The sequence below is a fragment of the Embiotoca jacksoni genome, unplaced genomic scaffold (genome assembly GCF_022577435.1).
Source record: "Embiotoca jacksoni isolate LCO1_2020_lvr unplaced genomic scaffold, fEmbJac1.0.p SCAF_37, whole genome shotgun sequence".
NCBI classification, from domain to species: domain Eukaryota; kingdom Metazoa; phylum Chordata; class Actinopteri; family Embiotocidae; genus Embiotoca; species Embiotoca jacksoni.
The window spans coordinates 1,354,532-1,377,332 of NW_027185389.1; the positions used below are offsets into that span (position 1 = coordinate 1,354,532).

General features: G+C 42.7%; 1 protein-coding gene across 1 annotated transcript in view; it reads left to right on the forward strand.

Moving 5' to 3' along the window:
- The window catches only part of ppp3cca (protein phosphatase 3, catalytic subunit, gamma isozyme, a), a 24,351-nt gene extending 1,714 nt beyond the window's left edge, over nucleotides 1-22,637 (forward strand). The window contains 14 exon segments of the mRNA XM_069166265.1: nucleotides 4,597-4,794; nucleotides 5,589-5,605; nucleotides 5,607-5,714; nucleotides 10,113-10,224; nucleotides 11,328-11,473; nucleotides 11,594-11,733; nucleotides 13,173-13,250; nucleotides 13,339-13,433; nucleotides 13,526-13,651; nucleotides 14,143-14,220; nucleotides 16,529-16,613; nucleotides 17,346-17,443; nucleotides 18,899-18,925; nucleotides 20,218-22,637. Of these exon segments, the coding sequence (XP_069022366.1) occupies nucleotides 4,597-4,794; nucleotides 5,589-5,605; nucleotides 5,607-5,714; nucleotides 10,113-10,224; nucleotides 11,328-11,473; nucleotides 11,594-11,733; nucleotides 13,173-13,250; nucleotides 13,339-13,433; nucleotides 13,526-13,651; nucleotides 14,143-14,220; nucleotides 16,529-16,613; nucleotides 17,346-17,443; nucleotides 18,899-18,925; nucleotides 20,218-20,363 (1,454 nt within the window). The 3' untranslated portion in view covers nucleotides 20,364-22,637.
- Nucleotides 22,638-22,801: the final 164 nt, after the last annotated feature.

Genomic DNA, 22,801 nt, shown 5'->3' on the forward strand with positions numbered 1-22,801 from the left:
GCTTTTTTGACAAGATGGATTCCTCCACACCGATGTTTGTCCTGGCTTCGTTTTGGGACGGACAGGGCTACCCCCCCCCCCCCCCCACACACACACACACACACTCTCCCCCCCCTCCCTCCCTCCCCAAGAGACCGATCTCGGGCAGAGCCAAGTATGAGGTCGCTCCAACCACCTCCACCAGTTACAACTTTCTTTTTTGTTTTTGTTTTTTTTAAAACGCCAGCGCAGCCCCTCAGTCTTGTCTGCAAGGGGCAGCAGGAGGAGAGTGTCCTGCCAAGCGGGCTGGAATGCAGCAGCGTGAGCCGGTCGGGACGAGAGAGAGTTAATTGTGGAAAGAATCTCCCCCCCAGTGATGTTCCCAACATGGTCAGAGCCTCACTGTGGAGGAGACGGGACAGGGAGTAGAAAACGTGACAGGAGACGAGAGACGGAGAAGAGGAAGTGTAGACCGGAGCGAGGACGGCGTCGCTTCGGGGTGGGGACACCCACCCACCCCCACCCACCCCTCGCCCCTCCCTCCATCCACCCCTGAAACAACCCCCCCCCCCCCCCCGACCAAACCGACAGCAGATGATGTCATCCGTGGCTTCAGTTTTTTTTGTTTGTTTTGTTTTCAGGGAGAGATTTGTGATATCACCCCGTGTAACTTGGTGGCTTATAAAAAATATGTTTTTTTAAAGGGGGAGGGGCTTAACTGGTCGACTCACCTTCGACTTAATGCTGCTCTGCTTGTGTAAGTCAGCAGTTAAGCTCATTCACTTTGCCTTTTGACCCAGAAGCTCCAATCGTACGCTCGTTAAATCGGGTTTTTTTTCTCATATCCGGGGTCTCTCTCTCCTCTCTCTCTCTCTCTCTCTCTCTCTCTCTCTCTCTCTCTGTGTGTGTGTGTGTGTGTGTGTGTGTGTGTGTGTGTGTGTGTGTGTGTGTGTGTGTGTGTGTGAATGAACTGTGAAGATTTCTCTGTCGATTTTTTTGACACCTAACCGGCTCGTTTCCGTGGGTTAAACTGACACCCTCCCACACCTCCCACACCTCCCCCCTCCCCCAATTAAAAAGAAGAAGCTTAAGAAGGGAGATGCGTGCCCCCCCCCCCCCCCCCACACACCACCACCACCACCTGACCCGTCCTTTCCCCCCTCCCTCCCCCCCACCCTGCCATGATTGATTGACAGGAGATGGCGAATGAAAGGCCATTTAGCTCTCCGGTGGGTAAATGCATTCACTGATAATTAGAGCGATGTGAAGTGGGAACTTCATGATTTCATCCAGCCACGGTCCCGCTCCATTCATCTCTACCCCAGCCGCATCTTTTGTAATTCAATCCTCCCACCCCCTCACCACCCCCCTCTCTCTCCCCCCCCTGCCTGCACCCCACCCCCCCACCTCTATTGTGCAGATTTTTTTGAAACAATGGCGAAACATATTCTAGTAGCCGAGCTCGATATCACGGTCGAAAACATTATCCTCGGCAGGACGGTAGATAGTCGCGTCTTTTGTTTCTTGAGTCGTTTGTTGTCATGCCAGACTGCAGTGCAGCAGCGGCCCACTGCGCGCGTGTGTGTGTGTGTGTGTGTGTGTGTGTGTGTGTGTGTGTGTGTGTGTGTGTGTGTGTGGTTGTGAAGCAGAGTTCATCAAACATTAATGCTAATTAAAGGGGGACCAGGCAAGTCTTCTCGTAAGGATCCAGTCACGGTGGCAGCTTTATGACTGTTAATATTTTTTTTATTTTTTTTTAAACACTGCACAGTGTGGTTCGTTTGTTTGAACTCGAGTGACGAGCGTTTGCAGCCGGAGATTCATTCGTATCCGTGTTTGAACAGACCTCGGTCGTTCCCCGGCAAATCAAACCCAGAATTTTTATTATTATTATGATGATTATTTGCCGTTCCTGTCTGGTTGGATGGTAGCGCTCGGGTCGTTATCGGGTACTTCATCGCCGGCCTTTCGGGCAAATGCTTGTAAATTTTGCTCCCGCACGGCTACCGCCTTTAAAAAAACCCCGTTGTTTTCTTATATATATATATATATACACGGCCCGCTTTTGTTCGCACTGCAAGCTTCCTCCCGGTGTGACGAGGCTTTTAAGTAAACAGCCCCTGAATCTGGAAGCCCTTGCTAATAGAGGCTTTACCTAATCTGTTCTTAAGGTCTCGTACCTCAGCTTACAGATCTCTTCGCGGCGCTGCCTCGCGGGCCTGGGGAGCACTTACTGTTTATTTATACCGCACCGGGCCGACGCATCACAGCTTGTCCTCGGCATCGCAGGCTCGGCCAAAGTTGGAGCTCCAGCTTTTCCCACTGCAGGGCCAAACAAGGGGTGGGGAGGCGGAGGAGGGGAGGAGGAAAGGGGGGGGCGGGGGTTGTACGGTCTAAGCTAAAAAACATCAGTCACCCGCCACCCTCTTTGCTTTTCAGGGTCGAAACGCCACCGACAAGCATTTGATTCACGTGTTCAAATATTTCCTGCAAACAAAAACACATCAGCTTTTTACAAAAAAAACACACACAAAAAATGTGTTGTTGTTTTTTTTTTCTTTTCTTCAGCCAAGACTGCGACACTCGAGCTTCCTCTGCACTCAGGCTTCTGCTTCGCTGATTAGTAAATGCACCCACACTGAAAAAAAAAAAAAAAAAAAAATCATTAATGCCTTTTTCTTTTCATTTCATATTGCACTTTGATTCGCTGTGTGTGGGTGTAAACATTCCCAGAAAGCCTCTCTCTCTCTCTCTCTCTCTCGCTGTCTGTCGCTTATTTATTTGTTCTTATTCATTGCCGCCGGCGCAGCTTCATCTCACCGAGGAGCGCTGCTGATCCCCACGAGCCGATATCGGTATTTATGTCACATCTGATGTGCCGAGGGGGCGTCCGGGGCTTCGACCCCGCAAGATGGACTTAGACGACACCAGGAATCCAAGATGAAATCCTCAGAGTTTTATTTGCACTTTGTATATATATATTTTTTGGGGTCTCTGCATGCCTTGCACAGTCGGCGTAACAGGCCAGCTTTACGACACGCTTTAATTGGTGACATACTGCATTTGCGGGTCTGTTATTGGGCACACCGGCTTTATTTTTTTCACCTCACCTGCCCTGTTTAGTGAGAGGCCTTGGATCACGCTCTACTATTGTTTTGAACAAGCGCAGATTAGTCGGCAACTGTCTGCTCCCGGCAGGTTCATGACCCCCCCCCCCCCCCCCTCGATGGAGATGATGCCGCCGTTACACTGCTAATCTGCAGAGCGGGAGACATAAAAAAAAAAAAAAGAGACTTTTGACATAATTTCCCCCATTAAGGTCCCATTTTAAGAGAATTAAATAAGGCTTTTTTTTTTTTCCTGATTACGTATTAAAAGCCTGTATATTTTTTTTGTTTACAAGTAGAGAAAATAGCTGCATTCGTTTCATCTTCATAGTCCATAAACTGAAGTCTTCTTTTCTCTCTGGTACATTTTGCGTTTTTTACTTGTTGCACGCTTTCTCAGGTCTCAGCCTTCGGGAGTGCTGACCTTTTGTGATGACGATAAAAGGATTGTGTAGGTGGTGTGTGGCAGCTTACCGGAGGGGGGGGGGGGGGGGGGGTGCTGCCTCGCGCATCTATCACGTAGGTGTACTTTGACCCTCCTCCTTCATCTCGGCGGCATATATCACCTCTCCTGAGTAAATGATTGTCTTGAAACGCCGTAACTCCTTATATATTATTACCGGTGCTATAAAACATCTTAAAATCATGTGTATATATATATACATATATATACTGTATATATATATATATATATGTATATATATATATATAAAAAGAATCATGTAGATGCTTGGTGTGTTTTGCAATACTTTCTGCAAAGTAATACAATTACTAATAAGAAGTGTTGTTTTAATGGGTCTTTTCTAGGTTTAGATTGTGAATTCTTTGTAATATTTATTTCATATAAACATTTATTTTTGGCCCTTCGTAGGAAAGAGTTCAGGCACCTCTGCTCCAAATGGTGACCAAGAAAAAGCCCCGGTTTCCAAGACAAAATCTTAATAAATGGACAGAGGTTTGACCTCTGAGCCTCATTACTATTAAAATTCCCATATTTTAGAGGCGTCGGGGGATGTAAACAGGAAGTATCGGTTGCCAGGAAGTCGGTTCCCGAGATCCAGTTTGAGGCCTGATTTTTGTTTTTAAGCCTCTGTTTGGCACCATTAAAAGTACTGTAGCACTTCCTATCTGCAGTGTTTCTCCGGCAAGTTCTGGCGTTTATCGTATGATTTCTAAGTGGATTTGTGAATGATTATTCATTGGCGATAATGATATCAGTGGAAGTAAGTCACAATAAACGCAACCCATGTTTTAGCTAAGTTTGTAGAAGACGTCGTCCCATTAAAAATATGAAATTTCACACCGTGTGAAGTCCAGCGAGAAACATGAAATCTGTTGATTTAGTTTCTGAAACGATTCGGCTTAAGTGCTGCGTGAAATGTAATAAATATGAGTCCCATTACGTCTGCGTGTTCAGATTTGATTGTATTGTAGTCTGAAAACCGTCATCACGTTGCATTTTATTTGATTTTATTTATATTTTTGACCCCCCCCCCCCCCCTCCCCACAGCGGTGCCATACCCTCCACAGCAGAAGCTGACCATTAAAGAGCTCTTCGAAGATGGCAAGCCCAACACCGAGCTGCTCCGCAACCACCTGGTCAAGGAGGGCAGGGTGGAGGAGGACGTGGCGTTCAAGATCATCAACGACGGGGCCAACATCCTCCGCCAGGAGAAGTGCATGCTGGAAGTGGATGCGCCTATAACAGGTACAGCCGGCCGCTGTAGATGGCCCGCCGAGGGATCGTGACATGTGTTTTTACCGGCTCTATGTCTGTAGGGCAGCCTCGAACCGGAGGTCCGGGCTTTCAGACTCCCTGTTACAGTGGCCCGCCTCCACCTGTGCTGCATACTTAAGCAAGACACCAAATCCCTTTCAAGTATTAGCGCTGCCGCTCTGTACCGTCGCCGACCTTGACCTGTTGACATTTGAAACCCAAGCGTACGCGTCCTGCGAGGGATCCGCCGTGCGGGAGAGCTCGACACAAGAATCAGTTCAGTTTTTTGGTTAAGATCCAGCGGCACGGAAGATGCGGCAAAAAGCAATAAAAAATAGAGGTAGTAAAGGTATTAATATGAAAAAAAAATTCAAAATGCACCGTATATACAAATAAAATGGAATAGGATACTTTTTTTTTTTTTTATCAAATTAGATTTAAAAACAGTGCAGGTAGTAGTTTTAAGGAGTAACTATTTGATGCGGGATGAATTCATGAATAAATTAATTTCGAGAAAGTACGGAAAGTGTAAACAAAGACTAAAAGCAACCATCATTGAAAAAAAAATGATGTGCTAAGATTAACACGCCCGAGCTTCTCCTACAAAATGGCTGCGTTAAAAAGGTGTGCACGCCTTCGAAGCAGATAACAGACGGACTGCAACTGAATCGGAGACGTGTTGACGTCTGCAAGTTAAATAAACGTAGAGACTTAATTCAGGACGAGAAACGGGAATATGGTGGTTCTCAGACGAGTTTTTGTTTCCCCTCCTCCCCCGTCGGCAGTGTGCGGCGACGTCCACGGGACAGTTCTTTGACCTCATGAAGTTGTTTGAAGTGGGGGGGTCGCCTAGCAACACGCGGTATCTCTTCCTCGGTGACTACGTCGATCGAGGATACTTCAGCATCGAGGTAAGTCGTGTTTAAAATCTGTTCAAATATGCTTTTTTTTTTTTTTACTGTTTAATAGTTTTGAAGGAACCAGTCAGAATTCGGCGTTTTTGTCGTCGATGACGACGTTGACTTTTTTTTTTAATCACTTGACGCAAGTAGCAAAATAAAAAAAATTCATAGATATTCATGAATATGTCAAGTTCAGGTGTTTAAGTTTAAACTGCAGGTGTTGATAAAAAAAAATTCGTCCATGAGTTCCCTCAACGTCTGTCGGTGTATTTTTTATATATATATTTCTTTGCTGTATTCCCGCCTTCACGTTTAATTAGTAGATGTCGTTTCACGATTACATTATCCATCACAGCAGAAACCGCTCCTTTAGATTGTGCCTTAACATTTTAACGTTTAATTTACAATATTTAATTCAATTCCGCTCCAGTGGAAATGCAACGCGTATTAAATCTTGTCGGTATTTGGAAGCCGAACGTTGTTACGTTCGCTGTCGGTGCGCAAAAGCTGCCTTCATCCTAAGCTCTTTATTTTTACCTCGGCTGCCGGTTAAACTGTCATAAAGTCACATCTTAACATAAACTGACCTTTTGTTGTCAAGTGGGTTGTTTGGTTTGTGAATTCAGACCCGCCGGCTGCAGCTTAAATTAAAGGTTAGTCGTAATTCAAAAAAAAAAATTAGAGGCCTGTTTTTCCTACGGTGACTTACAGCCGCTTGAATCGAAGTCCCGTCGGGATGCTCTGAAATCTCAGCGTCTGAACATCTATTTCCGTGGCACCTTCAAAGGCCACAGTTCATACGTGCACGTTGGAACGGTTTAAAAATAAGACAAGAGGATTTAAAACAGAAAGAGCTGCAGTCCGGCTGCAACAAAGTGGGCCGCGGTGCTATTATTGAGGTCCGGGGTGCCGGTGGTTTTTTTTTTTTACGGCTGCGGCGGGTTTGGATGGCTACGACGGTGACCCAGTTTCATGGGTAATAAAGGGTATGTAAATATATATATATACATATATATATGTATATATATATATATATAAAAGTGGTGTAACTCTTTAAAGTGTTAAACAACAGGACACGTCTTTGAAATTTGGCTGAAAAAAAAAAATAAGTCATATATAAAATGTTCTTGGAGAACTTTGTCCGAAGCAACGGTGACCAAAAAAAACCAAACACAAATTGTGGCAGATGGCGGTGAGATAGTCTTGATCTAGATTTGTCTGTAAAAAAAAAAAAAAAAAATAAGAGTAATAATTCGGGTACCTTGTGGGAGTAGTGTGAATCTCAGGCTTTACTGTCATTTCTTCTGACTCACAGCGAAGTGCAGTTTTAACTTCTTCAACTCTCCCCGTCGCTACTTCGAAGGAACGTGGACAGGAAGAGGATATCTGCTGATTTTAAAATTCAAAATGTTTCAAGGTGAAGACGGTGAAGTTTTTAACAACGGACAAATCTGCGAGTCAGAACTCACTTTACTTTATGACAACAACACGATACTAAACAGGCAGAGTACTCTTTTGTGGAAATGTGTATTGTTTTTATATCAAGATATTTTTTGGGGGGGGTTCTTTAAGCTACGGAGAACCTCGTGATTCATCTCCTCGAGGTTTTTTTTTTCATTATTTGCGAATCATAGAATGAAAAGCGTCGAGCGGTTCCACCGTCGACAGCGGAGATCGGGACTTCCTCTTATGAGTCTAATTTAACAACTTGAGACGTGAGAACGGAAACAACTTCTGAGGCCGGACGGTTTCACGAGTAGTTTTTACTTTACGGTTTAAAAACTCTACAACCGAGCAAATAAAAAGCCAAATTGTTGTTAGAAGATATCCGAGGGGGTTTCTGAGATTGCAGTTTGGCCGATGTGATCTGTTTACCTCCAAATCAGACTCAGACAATGCTAATCCGACTACTAACCAGATTTTTATTCGACCGAAACGTTTTCCCGTTGCTGCCAGATTCTACATTCGAAGGCTGTTTGGAGACTTTAGGGAGATCGAGATCATGAAAAGAAAAATAATCATCAGTCGGCAGTCCTTGATTCAAGAGGAAGAGAGGAAGCAGGCTCTGTCTGGGTTTTTCTGATGTAAAGTGGGTGGGGGGGCGGGGGGCGGGGTTGATAAGTCTCTTCATTTTAAAGACCTCGGAGCTGACTTCGGTATCGCAGAAGACAGATAGGGGAAGAAAAAAAATGGGTATCAGGATGTGGTTACCTAGGCAACGTAAGGAGAGTCGCCGTTGCCTCTTGAAGTAGCGTATCACCAATGAAGGCCAGCATGTGAGAAATCAGTTTCAATCTGTTCTGTTGAGCTCCAACCCAACACCCCTCCCCCCCCCGACACACACACACACACACACACACACACACACATAGCAGGCAAACACTGAAGTGTCTGTCTACATACAAAAAGACTAAAAGTCAAGCATTTTAGGCTTTTTTCTTTAATTTCTCACCCGTCTTTATATGTGTGTGTGTGTGTGTGTGTGTGTGTGTTGGAGGTGAAGGTAGCCGCTGCTCGTTTCGGCGCCACTTCCTGTGTCTTCCCCCTCCCCTCTCGGGGGCTCGAACACGGAGCGGCCGGCCAGCAGAGTGTGCAGAGGGTCTCTCATTATAACCCACGTCAGCTCTCCAGCCGCTCTCCGACAAGCCGTGTCTCCATTTTCCTCCTCCTCCGCCTCCGCACGGAAGAGATCAAGTCACACCGATCCCCCCCCCCCCCCCTCCACACCACCCTCTCCACCCCCACAGCACATCCACCTACCCTTCACAGTTCGATACTCCACCTAACAATGGGAGCGAATAAGACGAGAGTAGCCGAGGCTCCCCCACGCCTTTTTTTTTTTTCTTTATCTAACGTTGTCAGTTGCGTGAATACACACCTGCTGGCTCCGGTTACCGTGGCGCCTCATTCCAGCTGCTTAATAGCAGGCCGCCGGTCGGTGCGTGCGAGAACGAGTGGGCCGAGAGTGGCAAGTGGCAGAAAAAGGAAAAGCGAGTTCATCTGGATTGTAAATTGGCGGCTCGGCTCTTCTTAAAGAAGAAGCCTCTTAACGAGGAAAAAAACATCCTTTTGTTTCCAGTACGAGATGAGTTGAAGGAAACAACAAACTCCTCCTTCAGTTAGTCGTGTTTAGAGAGGGCGAGAGGATTTCCATGTCATTAAAATCTCCTGTTGCTGCGGCGGCGTGAGGCGTAATTGACGTGAAGGTAGTAACTTGTCTCGATCGAGGTCACCGTTACACTTAAAAATCAGTCAAATACAGCACCGACTGAACCGTTTCGATATTATCTAGTATTTTTAAAAAATGGCCCCTCCTCCGTAGACCGCTCGGGTTTTTGACGTGAATCTTGCATCCGAACATCGGATGCTTTTCTGCGGCCGACCTAAATTGTGGCGTTTACTGAGAGTCAGGCGTTAACAGGAAAATCTGTATCTCCCTCTGCTACACTCTCCCCCCTCTAAACTGCATGATTACTACACATTTGTGCCATAACGTACGAGTGTAATGTTCATTTTGTTGGAATGGATTTTTTAAAAGTGGTATTAAAAATGTTTTTTTTTGTTTTTTTTTAGAAAAAGGTGTCAAAGTCAGAAGTACCGGTTTATATATTCAACTTTATAAACAGGACTGTAGTTTATGTAACTGAAGAAAAGTTGGAAACTTGTTACTTGGAATAATGTGAAGAAGCGCAAGAAAGGAAATCACAGTCCAGCAAACACCTTCCAGTCTGGTGCTCTTTGTTAGTTTAGTTATAGCTGAGTCCACATTGGTATCTGTGTGTGTGTGTGTGTGTGTGTGTGTGTGTGTGTGTGTGTGTGTGTGTGTGTTTCCCCTGTAAATGAGATGAATCTGTGCACCGGGAGACAATCTGTCAAACTCGATGTGAATACGAGACCGAGATAGAAACAATTCACGATTAATCAATCAATCAAACAATTTGACCGTCAGATCATTTATGAGCGACCGTATATGGATAATCGACAAAAATATAAAATAAGACGCATTAAAATATGTTGGGTAGTTTGAGATGAATAAAACGCAGAACAAAAACAAAAAAAAAACTTATGTAAAACCAAGTCAGTCGGAGGAAATCTGTCGGCGTCCGTTAGTTGAGGAGCTTATTTTTTTGCCTGTCAATCAAACAGACACGCCCTCTCTAGGGGGCGCTAGCGAGCCATTCTGGCCACGCCCACTCGCACGAAAACCACTTAAAATACGTCATTTTTCGCCGGAGGTTTGGAGTATTTTAAAAATCAAGCTTTCGGAAATGCGCGAGTGGAATAAGCGACTTTTTAGGAGACGTTTGTATGGACGTCTTTTTATCATCAGTCCGCACCACTCTGACTTTCCCTTGTCCTTCATCTCCTCTCTCTCTCTCTCTCTCTCCTCCTCCTCTTCCTCCTCAGTGTGTTCTCTACCTCTGGTCGCTGAAGATCAACCACCCCACCACGCTCTTCCTCCTGCGCGGGAACCACGAGTGCCGGCACCTCACCGAGTACTTCACCTTCAAGCAGGAATGTGAGTGCAGCGCTCTCCGGATTTCACACCAAAAAACAAAAAACAAAAGTTTGCTTCTTCGCAGTTTTGAGCGCAGGAATGAAGATTGGATGCTTTTCTGCGGCCGAAGCTAAATTGTGGCGTTCACTGTATCTCCCAATACGCCTGATTCCCTTTTAAGTTTTTCCCACGAGGGTTTTTGTCGGAGAGTTCGCGTAGAGTCGGGAAGTCCCGTCACGTGATCGCGATTTTTCTTTTTCTTTTCGTGTTGCAAGGCAAACACGCTGCTGATGCTTTTTCAGAACAGTTACACACACACACACACGCTGATTTCAATGTGACAGCTGAATCTATCTCTATCTCTGTGTGTGTGTGTGTGTGTGTGTGTGTGTCAGTATTTAGTACGCAAACTTCAGAAACAAAAGACACTTTGGCAGTCGGCAAAGAAAAAGCCGTGCCAGCTGCAAATAGATTTCACTCACTGCATCTCCACTCGCACCCTCCCACATACCACCTCGTGCGCGCACACACACACACACACACACACACACACACACACACACACACACACACACACACACACACTGTCCCACCTGTTAGTGGTTTAGTTGGTAGTTGTCGGAGGCAGAGTTGCAGACTTGCAAATAAAAAACTTTTTTTTTTTTTCTAATGAAGCTATGAGGAGCATTTTTTGTAAACTTGATAAGATAAAACAGGAGAGGTAGAAAATTCATCACTTTATTGATGGATTATCGACACGCGACAGCCGAGTTCTCACGGATTAGCGATCGAACGTGATGAATCCTCGTTATCGTTTAGTTTCAACTCTGCAGACTCAGTTCACCGCTTTTGATCTGATTACATATTAGAATTAGAAATGATTACATAACTCATAACTGCCCTCCGGTAACGTTACCAGCGGTAGAAAATAAATACTCACGAACTCGAACGCTAAAGTTAAGTCCAATTTTAAGGCTGAATTTATTTGCCAGCTTTCGCTACTTTTCAGATGAAGAGTTTCCGCAATGAATCGTATCACAACATTGTTGAAGGATGAAACCGGTGGTTTACAAATTAATACATGTTTTTTTTTGGGTGGGGGGGGGGGCCGGTGGGGCCACCAGGTAAAATTAAATACTCTGAACGGGTGTACGACGCATGCATGGACGCCTTCGACTGCCTGCCGCTCGCCGCCCTGCTCAACCAGCAGTTCCTGTGCGTGCACGGCGGACTCTCGCCGGAGATCAACTGCCTCGACGACATCAGGAAAGTAAGTGAGGACGGCGTCGAATCACCGCGGCGGCGTTATTGAAATGACCTCCTATTACAGTGGATGTACGTACATCAGCGTCTTGTGTTTTTTTTTTGTTTTTTTTTTGCGCTCCCACAGTTAGACCGGTTTAAAGAGCCTCCGGCGTTCGGGCCGATGTGCGACCTGATCTGGGCCGACCCGGGCGAAGACTACGGCAGCGAGAAGACGAGCGAACACTTCAACCACAACTCTGTCAGAGGCTGCTCGTACTTTTTCAGGTGCGAGATCGAACCGCTTAATGATGCATGAAATACGGCACTTTGCGAAAAACACCAAGGACTTCGTTTCGTCGCTCTGTTGGCTGATTTTTGTCGATTATGCAAAACGTAATGACAAATGATGATCAAGCAGGAGGACGCTGTTTTGGAGGTGAAACACTTAAAAAAAAAATGGCAGGTTAACACAAAAAAACAGCTTGGTTATCACATTTAAAACACTTTTACAAAATAGGTTAACATACTACCTATTTTGGTTATATCGGTTAGGTTATATATTATAGCTCGCTCGCAGTTTTCAGTGAAAGTGGGTTCAGAAAATCGACAAACAAACAACTTCTGAGCAAAATGGCTTATTTTGCAATTGTAAAGGCCAAAAGATAAAAAAAATTAAAAAAAACTCAGAGAAGAAAAATAAGAGACGAACAACGAGGCTGTTATGTGTGATGAAAACAGAAAAGCAGCTGCACAGGGAAACATCTCAACATGATAACGTCAGCAGGCACATTTGTACTTTTTCCGTCTCCTAAAGTTGAACAGTACGTTGTTCTCATCCAAAAAGGACATTTTCTTCTTTCATTTTTTTTTTTCCTACAGTTGAACGTTCGAGCAGCTTCGCTGTGAGTTTAAAACGAGAAGGCTGTTTTCACATTCTTCTGAAATGCTAATTTTAGGGCTCGTAGTGACATCACAAATAGTTGTGGAAACCGATCCTGATCCCAAATATTGAACTTTTTTTTAACCTCTGTGATGGATATATATATATATATATATATAATAGAAACATACATGGATAGAGCTTTTCACTGAAGTATGAGGCCTCTTCTGTCCACCAGTCCAACTTTAAATACAGCATATATTTTAACTTGTTTTTGTGGGGAAAAAAGCCCTCATCAAACACACATCTTTGTTATAGCAGATTATTTTCAAACATCTAGAGGGAATCTTTTAAGTTTTCATAACCCTGTTTGATACATAATTTATTTATTTTTTTGACCAAGTGATGGTTTGAACTATCGACTTTATATAAAAATGGACGTAGCTTCTTCCAGGTCTTAAAAATCGTGGCCGATCTTGAAGTTCAACACCACCGAGGGCCACTAGAGGTCGACTCCGTAGACTCCCATTCAACTTCTCTCATGAAAGTACAAAACATTTTTTCCCGCTAATCATTATGGTGTCACTCTGTAAAAGTCACTCCACTTTATTAATAGTTCCCTGGTGGTCAATCTGAAAATAATTACATAGTTAATTAGATATTAGGCCTCGAAAAGTGGTATGTTTGGGGGGGGGGGCGTGTCTGTTTGATTGACAGGCAAACTGTCTCTAAAAATAGAAACGAAACGTTTCCTCCTGGCGTGATGTCGTTTATTATTTTCCACACTAATATTTTCTTTCATAATAATAATAACTTTGAACCTCTCGCCTCTTTCTCTCTGCAGCTACTCGGCAGTCTGTGACTTTTTGGTGAATAATAACTTGCTGTCGGTAATAAGAGCCCACGAAGCGCAGGACGCAGGGTGAGTGTCGCTTTTTTTAAACATTCGTCTTCCGGCACAACAACGACACCGAATAAACCGACGAGTCGGCTTTTATTTGTGGCCGCAGGTATCGGATGTACAGAAAAAGTCAGACCACGGGCTTCCCCTCGTTAATCACGATCTTCTCGGCTCCAAACTACCTGGACGTCTACAACAACAAAGGTCTCCGTCCTCTTTTTGTTGTTGTTGTTGTTGTTGTTTTTCCTTGCGCTCACCAGGCTCACCTCTTTCTCTCTCCGTTCTGTCCGTCGTAGCCGCCGTATTAAAATACGAGAACAACGTGATGAACATCCGACAGTTCAACTGCTCCCCGCACCCGTACTGGCTGCCCAACTTCATGGACGTCTTCACGTGGTCTTTGCCTTTCGTGGGAGAGAAAGGTGCGGGTTTTTTTTAGTTTTTTTTTTTTTTTAAATCAGTTAAATCTGAAATTTAACTGTTAAATCGGAGAATAGAAGTGAATTTTAAAACGAACCAGTTTATGATAAATTACACTTCGTCAAAGCACAGCTGTCAGAAATGCTGTCAGAAATCGTCACGATGAAATATTTAAAGATAAAAAGCAGCGCTCTCGTTATAAATCACTTAAAACTTTTTATTATTATTATTATTATTTTTTTTTTTTTTATAAATATCAGTGTTTTCCCTAAATGTGCTGTTTAGATAAAGATAAAAAGCTATAAATAAAATTGATCACAGCGTTTATTTGTGTGGGGTTTTTTTTGGGTTTAAAAAAAAGGGTTTGTCTTTTCTCCAGCTGCTTCTTGATCCTCAGAGAAGTAAAACCATCAGATGTATTTTAATTATTTCATTGTTTCCCTGCTAACATTACGTAACTCTTAACGTGCGTTTCGACGTTTCCTCACCGCAGTGACGGAGATGCTGGTGAACGTACTGAACATTTGCTCCGACGACGAGCTGATGTCGGAGGGAGACGACCTCTACGAAGGTGAGACTGACGTTAATCTTACGTAATAGGAATCGGCCGGTTAACACCTTTATTATTTCAATTTATTATCGTTCATATCGCATTAAAAGAAGCCTGTTTAGCCGCTTTGGTGGAGCTCAGCTATGTGAATTTATACATAAATATACAGTGGGTACGGAAAGTATTCAGACCCCTTTAAATGTTTCACTCTTTGTTTCATTGCAGCCATTTGCTAAAATCAAAAAAGTTCATTTTATTTCTCATTAATGTACACTCAGCACCCCATGTTGACAGAAAAAAACAGAAATGTAGAAATTTGTGCAAATTTGTTAAAAAAGAAAAACTGAAATATCACATGGTCATAAGTATTCAGACCCTTTGCTGTGACACTCATATTTAACTCACATGCTGTCCATTTCTTCTGATCCTCCTTGAGATGGTTCTACTCCTTCATTGGAGTCCAGCTGTGTTTAATTAAACTGATTGGACTTGATTAGGAAAGGCACACACCTGTCTATATAAGACCTTACAGCTCACAGTGCATGTCAGAGCAAATGAGAATCATGAGGTCGAAGGAACTGTCCAAGGAGCTCAGAGACAGAATTGTGGCAAGGCACAGATCTGGCCAAGGTTACAACATAATTTCTGCAGCACTCAAGGTTCCTAAGAGCACAGTGGCCTCCATAATCCTTAAATGGAAGAAGTTTGGGACGACCAGAACTCTTCCTAGACCTGGCCGTCCAGCCAAACTGAGCAATCGTGGGAGAAGAGCCTTGGTGAGAGAGGTAAAGAAGAACCCAAAGATCACTGTGGCTGAGCTCCAGAGATGCAGTAGGGAGATGGGAGAAAGTTCCACAAAGTCAACTATCACTGCAGCCCTCCACCAGTCGGGGCTTTATGGCAGAGTGGCCCGACGGAAGCCTCTCCTCAGTGCAAGACGTATGAAAGCCCGCATAGAGTTTGCCAAAAAACACACGAAGGACTCCCAGACTATGAGAAATAAGATTCTCTGGTCTGATGAGACCAAGATTGAACTTTTTGGCGTTAATTCTAAGCGGTATGTGTGGAGAAAACCAGGCACTGCTCATCACCTGCCCAATACAATCCCAACAGTGAAGCATGGTGGTGGCAGCATCATGCTATGGGGGTGTTTTTCAGCTGCAGGGACAGGACGACTGGTTGCAATTGAAGGAAAGATGAATGCGGCCAAGTACAGAGATATCCTGGAAGAAAACCTCTTCCAGAGTGCTCTGGACCTCAGACTGGGCCAAAGGTTCACCTTCCAACAAGACAATGACCCTAAGCACACAGCTAAAATAACAAAGGAGTGGCTTCAGAACAACTCTGTGACCATTCTTGACGGGCCCAGCCAGAGCCCTGACCTAAACCCAGTTGAGCATCTCTGGAGAGACCTGAAAATGGCTGTCCACCAACGTTCACCATCCAACCTGACGGAACTGGAGAGGATCTGCAAGGAAGAATGGCAGAGGATCCCCAAATCCAGGTGTGAAAAGCTTGTTGCATCATTCCCAAGAAGACTCATGGCTGTACTAGCTCAAAAGGGTGCTTCTACTCAATACTGAGCAAAGGGTCTGAATACTTATGACCATGTGATATTTCAGTTTTTCTTTTTTAATAAATTTGCACAAATTTCTACATTTCTGTTTTTTTCTGTCAACATGGGGTGCTGAGTGTACATTAATGAGAAATAAAATGAACTTTTTTGATTTTAGCAAATGGCTGCAATGAAACAAAGAGTGAAAAATTTAAAGGGGTCTGAATACTTTCCGTACCCACTGTATATATATATATATATATATATATATATATATATATTACGTAGCCATCCCGTAGGATTTTTTTTTTTTTTGTACCTGTTGTTTCATTAAAGGTCGCAACTTTACTTCTCGTGACATTTTTTAATTCGACTGAAGTTTTCACGCCCAGTTTTGATCGTAGTGTGTGTATGAACTGAGAGAGTAGTACACACACTTATTTGTATTTATTTTAAAGATGTTTTTTTTAGAAGTGAATATGAGTTCACAGTTGCTTCTGTCTAAAAATGAATAAACATCTATTTAAGACTTTTTCGAGAAATCACCTTTTTTTTTTTCTTCATGATTCACTTCTTTAATTTCCTTTTTATTTTATTTATTTATTTTTTTTTTTTTATTGGATTAATTCAAAGCGAGTCCGTGTTGTGAAACACACCTTCAAACGTATCTCACGAGTCTTTCATACAGTATTTATTTTAAAATTGTGAATAAAAATGATCATCAGTGAAGGATGCTTGCGTCTTTAACCTCCCGACTCCGGACGGTTTTCCCAGGTGGCACCTCGGCGATGCGTAAGGAGGTGATCCGGAACAAGATCCGCGCCGTGGGGAAGATGGCCCGAGTCTTCTCCGTTCTCAGGTCGGACGCCCCCTCTTTTTCTTTTTTTTTCTTTTTTTCCTCGTGATAATGCTCCGATACGTTTTTTTTTTTTTTCTGTTTCTATGGATCTCGATGAGCTTCGGCCGAGCGCAAAACCGACGTTTGTTTGAAAACAACAACAACAACAGCGTCGGCCAGCGAGGATTAATGAGCTGCAGCGGATGAGTCACGACGCAGCCAGACTGCATAATGACATTATTCCAGATTAATGCGGCTGCAAAGTGGGCAACTTGTGGAGCGGCCGCGTCCTTCAGAGCGCCGCATGTGGCTCAGAAAGAAGGAAAAAAAACCAAAAACAGACGGGCCGCCGGAAGACAGTTTTATTTTCTTCTTTTTTTTTTTTTTAAATACACAAATTACACTGCGGAATAAAACAAAAAAATCATGTAAAGTCGACAGCCTGAAAAAAGCTGCGCAAAAGTTGTGACGCAGTTTGATTGAAAATAGAAAAAGACTTGTTCACACGAAAGCGTGTTGACACAAATCTTTTAAAATAAATAAAAAATAATAATAATAATGTCGCTGCGGCTGCTTAAATTTGCCACAAGTTGTCACCGGTGACCCACTTTTACAGAACTGGGACACGTACGCACATTAATTTATGGCCTCTTACTTACAGAGCGGATGTCAGGTGTGTGTGTGTGTGTGTGTGTGTGTGTGTGTGTGTGTGTTCGCTGAAATCTAATCTGCGTGTGTTGTTTGTTGCAACAGGGAGGAAAGCGAGAGTGTGTTAACGCTCAAAGGTCTGACCCCGACCGGGGTTCTTCCCGTGGGAGCGTTGTCGGGGGGGAAGCAGACCTTACAGACCGGTAAGTGTGTTTCACACTCGGTAACGCCGCTCTTTGACTCTCCCCCCCCCCCCCCCCCCGCGGCACCAACGTCCATAAAGGAGGTTTGTCAGGCTAATGTTTGAACACTAGGAAGTGGGCGGAGCCTATCCGCGAACGTAATACCACACCTGTTCTCTTTCAAGAGGGGTTGAGCTGAGATTGATGTCGCTCTCTCTCTCTGCAAAAGGTACCAAATTCAGCTCCCGGCACCTGCTGAGATAACCCATTCACATTTTTTTTTTTTTTTTATATCTCGTTTGTGTCATTTGTACTGAAAATATAAAATGGTCAAAGAACCATTTCGCGCTTTAATTTTGCCAGACCGGTTCTCGGCCAGAAGTTCGACCGGGTTTCGAAACTTTAAAACTTTTATGACCGAGCTAAATCTCGCCCTTATTTCACTCCATTTTTTTTGGGGCCACGCATCTTTTTGCGCAACGCTGCATTAACTCGAAGGCTTCTTCACGTTGAGGCGTTTAGGGGAACATTGGGAAATTATGGCGTCTACAGCGCTGACTTCCATGTGTTACACTCTCCCCCCCTCTAAACTGTATGAAATACATTTACAATAAAGTGTCATGTCACTTTTCTGTTCCTTAAAATGAACATTATAAAATTGGTTTTGTAAAAATGGAGCTGTGAGTTAGGAACCCGTGTTGAAGCGAAGGTATCTGTGCCGGCAGCAGCGACTCTCCGCACATTTATTTTCACCACACAAACATCGGTGAAGCTTTTTCTGTCCGAACGAACGTCCAGTTGGTGGAGTCGAGGCTCTTTGAAGAGGTTCTGGATCAACGACCTCGCGCCCTCCACAGGAAGCCCCGGCCAGACTTTGGACTCGAGCGGCGGGCCGGCTGGTCGGGGAGGTCAAACGCCGTCGTCGCCAGGGAGTGTGCGACTTGACCCCCTTTTTGATTTAAAGGTCGAAACGCCCCCGGTGACTTCGCCCCCGCCAGTCGGCATGCTGGGAGAGCCAAACGCTTTGGCCACGCTGGAGGCTTCACCAGAAGTTGCAAAGCAATCGAGAAAAAAAAAAAGAGAAAACCGCATGTCGTGACCCTTTCATGGAGAATGTCACTGACCGATGTCGGCTCCCCCGGCCGCGGCTTTCACATCAGTCGGGCCGACCCGATCAAAAAGGGAGGGAAAGTGTATTTTCATCCCTTCTTGATTCTTTTCGCTTTGGTGTTTTGAAGCTCCTCTAATATTAATGGGGGGGAGGCTGCTGTGAGTTGTAGTTCTAGCACTCCTCCAGATGAACAGCAGGGGGCGCTAATTCTCCGAATTCATCGAATTACGGCTCTCCTTTAACGAGCTTTCACACTTTTGATTTTTACTGTTGTATTTGCTTTTCTCTTGGCTGCCTTTGACGACTCCCCCTCTCCTCCACCCTCCTCCACCTCTCTTCTCCTCCTTCAACGGCCATTAACGTAGCTACCCTTGAGGCAGCTAAAGCACAAGGTACGTATTGGCCTTTTGCTAATAATAATAATTCATTATCTGTGTTTTGTGTGTTTTATTCGCCCCTTTAAACACAGCCAGTAAAATGTGTACTTTAATTGTGGGTTTTTTCTGTTTGTATATTATTATTTACGACCACGTTACTGGATATGCCTTTATTGGCGGTTTCTTTTGCACGATCGGCATCTCTTAATCACCAGTTCTGTCAGTTCTGTTTTTTTTATTTACACTGCCGACGAGCAATAAAATAAACTTTAGAAAAGGAAAACACGCTCGCACAAGAAGATAACGACAACTATAATTCCTTCTTTTAGTTGCACCAGTTACAGGATGGACTAACTGTATATCAGAAATGTAAAAGTCTTTTTTTTAGATTGAGTTGAGGGGTCACACTATAGCATGTCGTCTAAAATATCATAAAAAAGTCACATGAAAAATTACTTTTGCTTTTAGCTAATTATTTCCCACTGCTTCACCATTAAGTTGAACTATTAAGTTAATGATTTCAACTCCTGACGATGACTTTTAGTTATTTATTTCAACTGTTCATTCATTATTATGACCGAATAATCGGAGAACCGAATATTTCAAACGCTTCTAATTAGTTCCATTAATAAGTATTTCAAAGTATTTCAACAGAAGGAAAGAAGAGAGAAGAAATACTTCGTAATCGCAGACATCCGCTCGTGGAAGAGCCGCCTTGATGAAACTCTGTTTTTTTTTTAACTTGATGATTTAAATGTTTGTAAAATGTCTGAACGGTTCCTCATGAGTCTCGTTTCCATTTCCATGCGTTTCCGTCGGGTTTTCTTCGGCTGGTTCGGGACGTTAACGTAAGTCTACGAAGTGTGAAGTGTTTTTATTGTCGTAGCGTATATATATATACATATATATATATATATATATATATATGTATATCTATATAGATGTAGATCTATATATATATATCTATATATGTATATATAGATATATATATACATATATATATATATATATATATATATGTATATCTATATAGATGTAGATCTATATATATATATCTATATATGTATATATAGATATATATATATATGTATATCTATATATAGATGTAGATCTATATATATATATATCTATATATATCTATATAGATGTATATATACTGTGTTTTGTGCTTATTATATTAAATTCCACAAGGAGTTTGATTGAGGCTAAAAATAATTTAAAAAAAAGCTAAACAATATGTTTCGCAGCAAATATTTTCCAGGGATAATAAAGTTTGTCGTGTATTCGTTGCCCTCCAGCCGTTCCAGGTTACTCCCCCACGAGGAAGATTCGCAACTTCGAGGAGGCCCGCGGCCTCGACCGGATAAACGAGAGGATGCCGCCGCGCAAAGACAGCCAGCCGGCGGACGTGATCAACGCCAACACCCCCAACAAGAACGGCACTGACGGATAGGTGACGACGACGACAACAACAACAACAACAACAACAACAACACACCGCCCTCCCATCTTTCACACAACCCACACCACCTGACTCACAGACTGCTCTCTCTCTCTCTCTCTCTCTCTCTAGCTTACTCTCGACGTTTTTTTTTTTTTTTTTTTTTTTTTAAACCCTATTGCCCGTCTTCTGCTCGGCAACCGTCGTCGGGGCGACGACAGACGTGGATCAAAACAAAGGGAGGGAAAACACGTCCTATCTGCTACAAAAAAATAAAATAAAAATAAAAAAGACAAACACACCATGTGACTCTGGTGAAAAATCCCCCCAAAAAAACGTATTTATTAAAAGAGGAAATATATTAGATATATCGTGAAATAGCAACGAATCGTTCATTGAACCCATTTTTACAGTTGTACAAATGTATTCTGTACACTGAGCGTATACATGTCGAAATGATAAACAAAATAATAATTTTATAAATCTGAGTTGACGCGGATAGATGAAGTTTTTAGTCACTTTTGAGTTGTTGTTTTTTTTAACATTTTTGTTTTCCGTGTTTGATGAGGAAAAAGTACTGAAAAACTGAAAAAGGGAAGTAAATTCTATTAGATTAATGTTGATGAACATTTTATACTTAAAAGCAGAAATTGAACAGACGTGTCGTCTTATTTATACATTTCAAATGAATCCACTAAATAAGCTGAATGGATTTGTTTTTGCTCAGTATTTTCCTGGACTATATTTTTGTGAACGGTTTAAAGTGAAGGATTTTTGCGTGCAATGATAGTTGTTGTCCACTTGATGGCAGCGAGGATGTTTATCGCTCCTCAAACCCCCCCCCCCCCCCCCCCCCCCCCCCCAAAAAAAAAATAAGAACAAAAAAAAAAAGGGATATATGTCATGTCTTCTCGAGCACCGGTTAAGTCGACCTCTGGAGAAATAATGTAAACTGAAAAAAAGAAAAGGACATGTTTTCTCTTCAAGTTCTTGGGCTGTATTTCAGATTATTTTTTTTTTTTTTTTTTTTTTTTTTGCTGCTCACTGTTACACGACAGACTGATGTTCAATTATCACGTAGGAAAAATGTTCAGTGTATTCAGTTTGAATTGATGTTTTATTGTAAAACACAAAAGAAAAAAAAATCAAGAAAAACAAACAAACGGGGCTTTCCTTTGTTTCTAAAAGCTGTACGAGTGTCTCCACCTAGTGTTCACTATACAGAATGCAGGGTCTTTTTTTTTTTTCTTCTTTTTTTTTGACTTGTTATAACGCGTTTGGAATGAGGGAAACACATCGGACACAAACGGACTGAGTCCTTCCTCCTCTCGGGCAGAGATGATGATGATAAAAAAAAAACAATAATAATAATAAACAAAAAAAAACACTACCACTGCTAACAGCTGTCTGTCGAGGCCTAACTGTACTGTAATCATCTCAAGCATGGCTGACTTCGTTCGGACACCCGCCGAGACCGCTGGTGCATTTTGTGTTGTTTGTTTTTTGTTTGTTTATTTTCCTCCGTCTGCTTGAAGTATTCAGCGATCCTCTTCGCTCCCGAACCCTTTAAGACTTTGCTTTTTTTTCTAGGACATATAAAAAAAAAAAAAAAAACAACCTCTTCTGGTGCTTCGACACGCCCGACTGTAACGCTGTTGTCTTTTTGTCACTCGAGAAACGACGGTGGGGGGAAATAAGCTTTAAGATTTGCTATTCTCTTGTGAATTTACCCCTTTTTAAAAAAAGAAAAAAAAAGAAGAGATATATATAATAATAATAATTAATAAAAAAAATTTTTTTTAAAAGTTGCGCTCATGTGCCACGCCACCTCGGCCACATATGTCAACATCCGTATGTGTGTGTGTGTGTGTGTGTGTGTGGACGGTGAACAGAGTGGACACGTGGTTAAAGATCGAGTCATCTTGGTATCCTTAAAACAAATTATAATAATATCCCCAAAAAAATATCGTCGCTTGCCGTCACGTCCGGTTCGTTCCGGGAACGCCTCCCTTAAAAGTATTTTTTTCGGTTTACATTCATAACTTGTGATTTTGAAATTTGTTTTTTAAAAAGGTGAGGCTTTTATCGGGCGGGCCGTAAAGTAAACTGACTTCCTATCTCGCAGAATGTAAAAAATAAATAAATACAGAAAAAGTTGTTCATCCCAAAAAAATTCTAATGGCTGTAAAAAAACCCAACCTGTACCGTATTTGTCATGCGAGGCCATGAAATCTTTTACGCAGATGTACCACTTGGAAAAAAAAAATTAAATATAATTCAAATACAGTGTTTTTATTTGGTTTTGACTCGTTGATGTCGGTTTATTTATGATATTTATATCTGAATATTTAAAAGTGTCTGAATTCATACGGTGATGGTACTGCGGTTGTCTCTGCGGCCTCTTCTGCCCCCTGCTGGACAACAAAGTAAAACACAACAACAACAGCAAC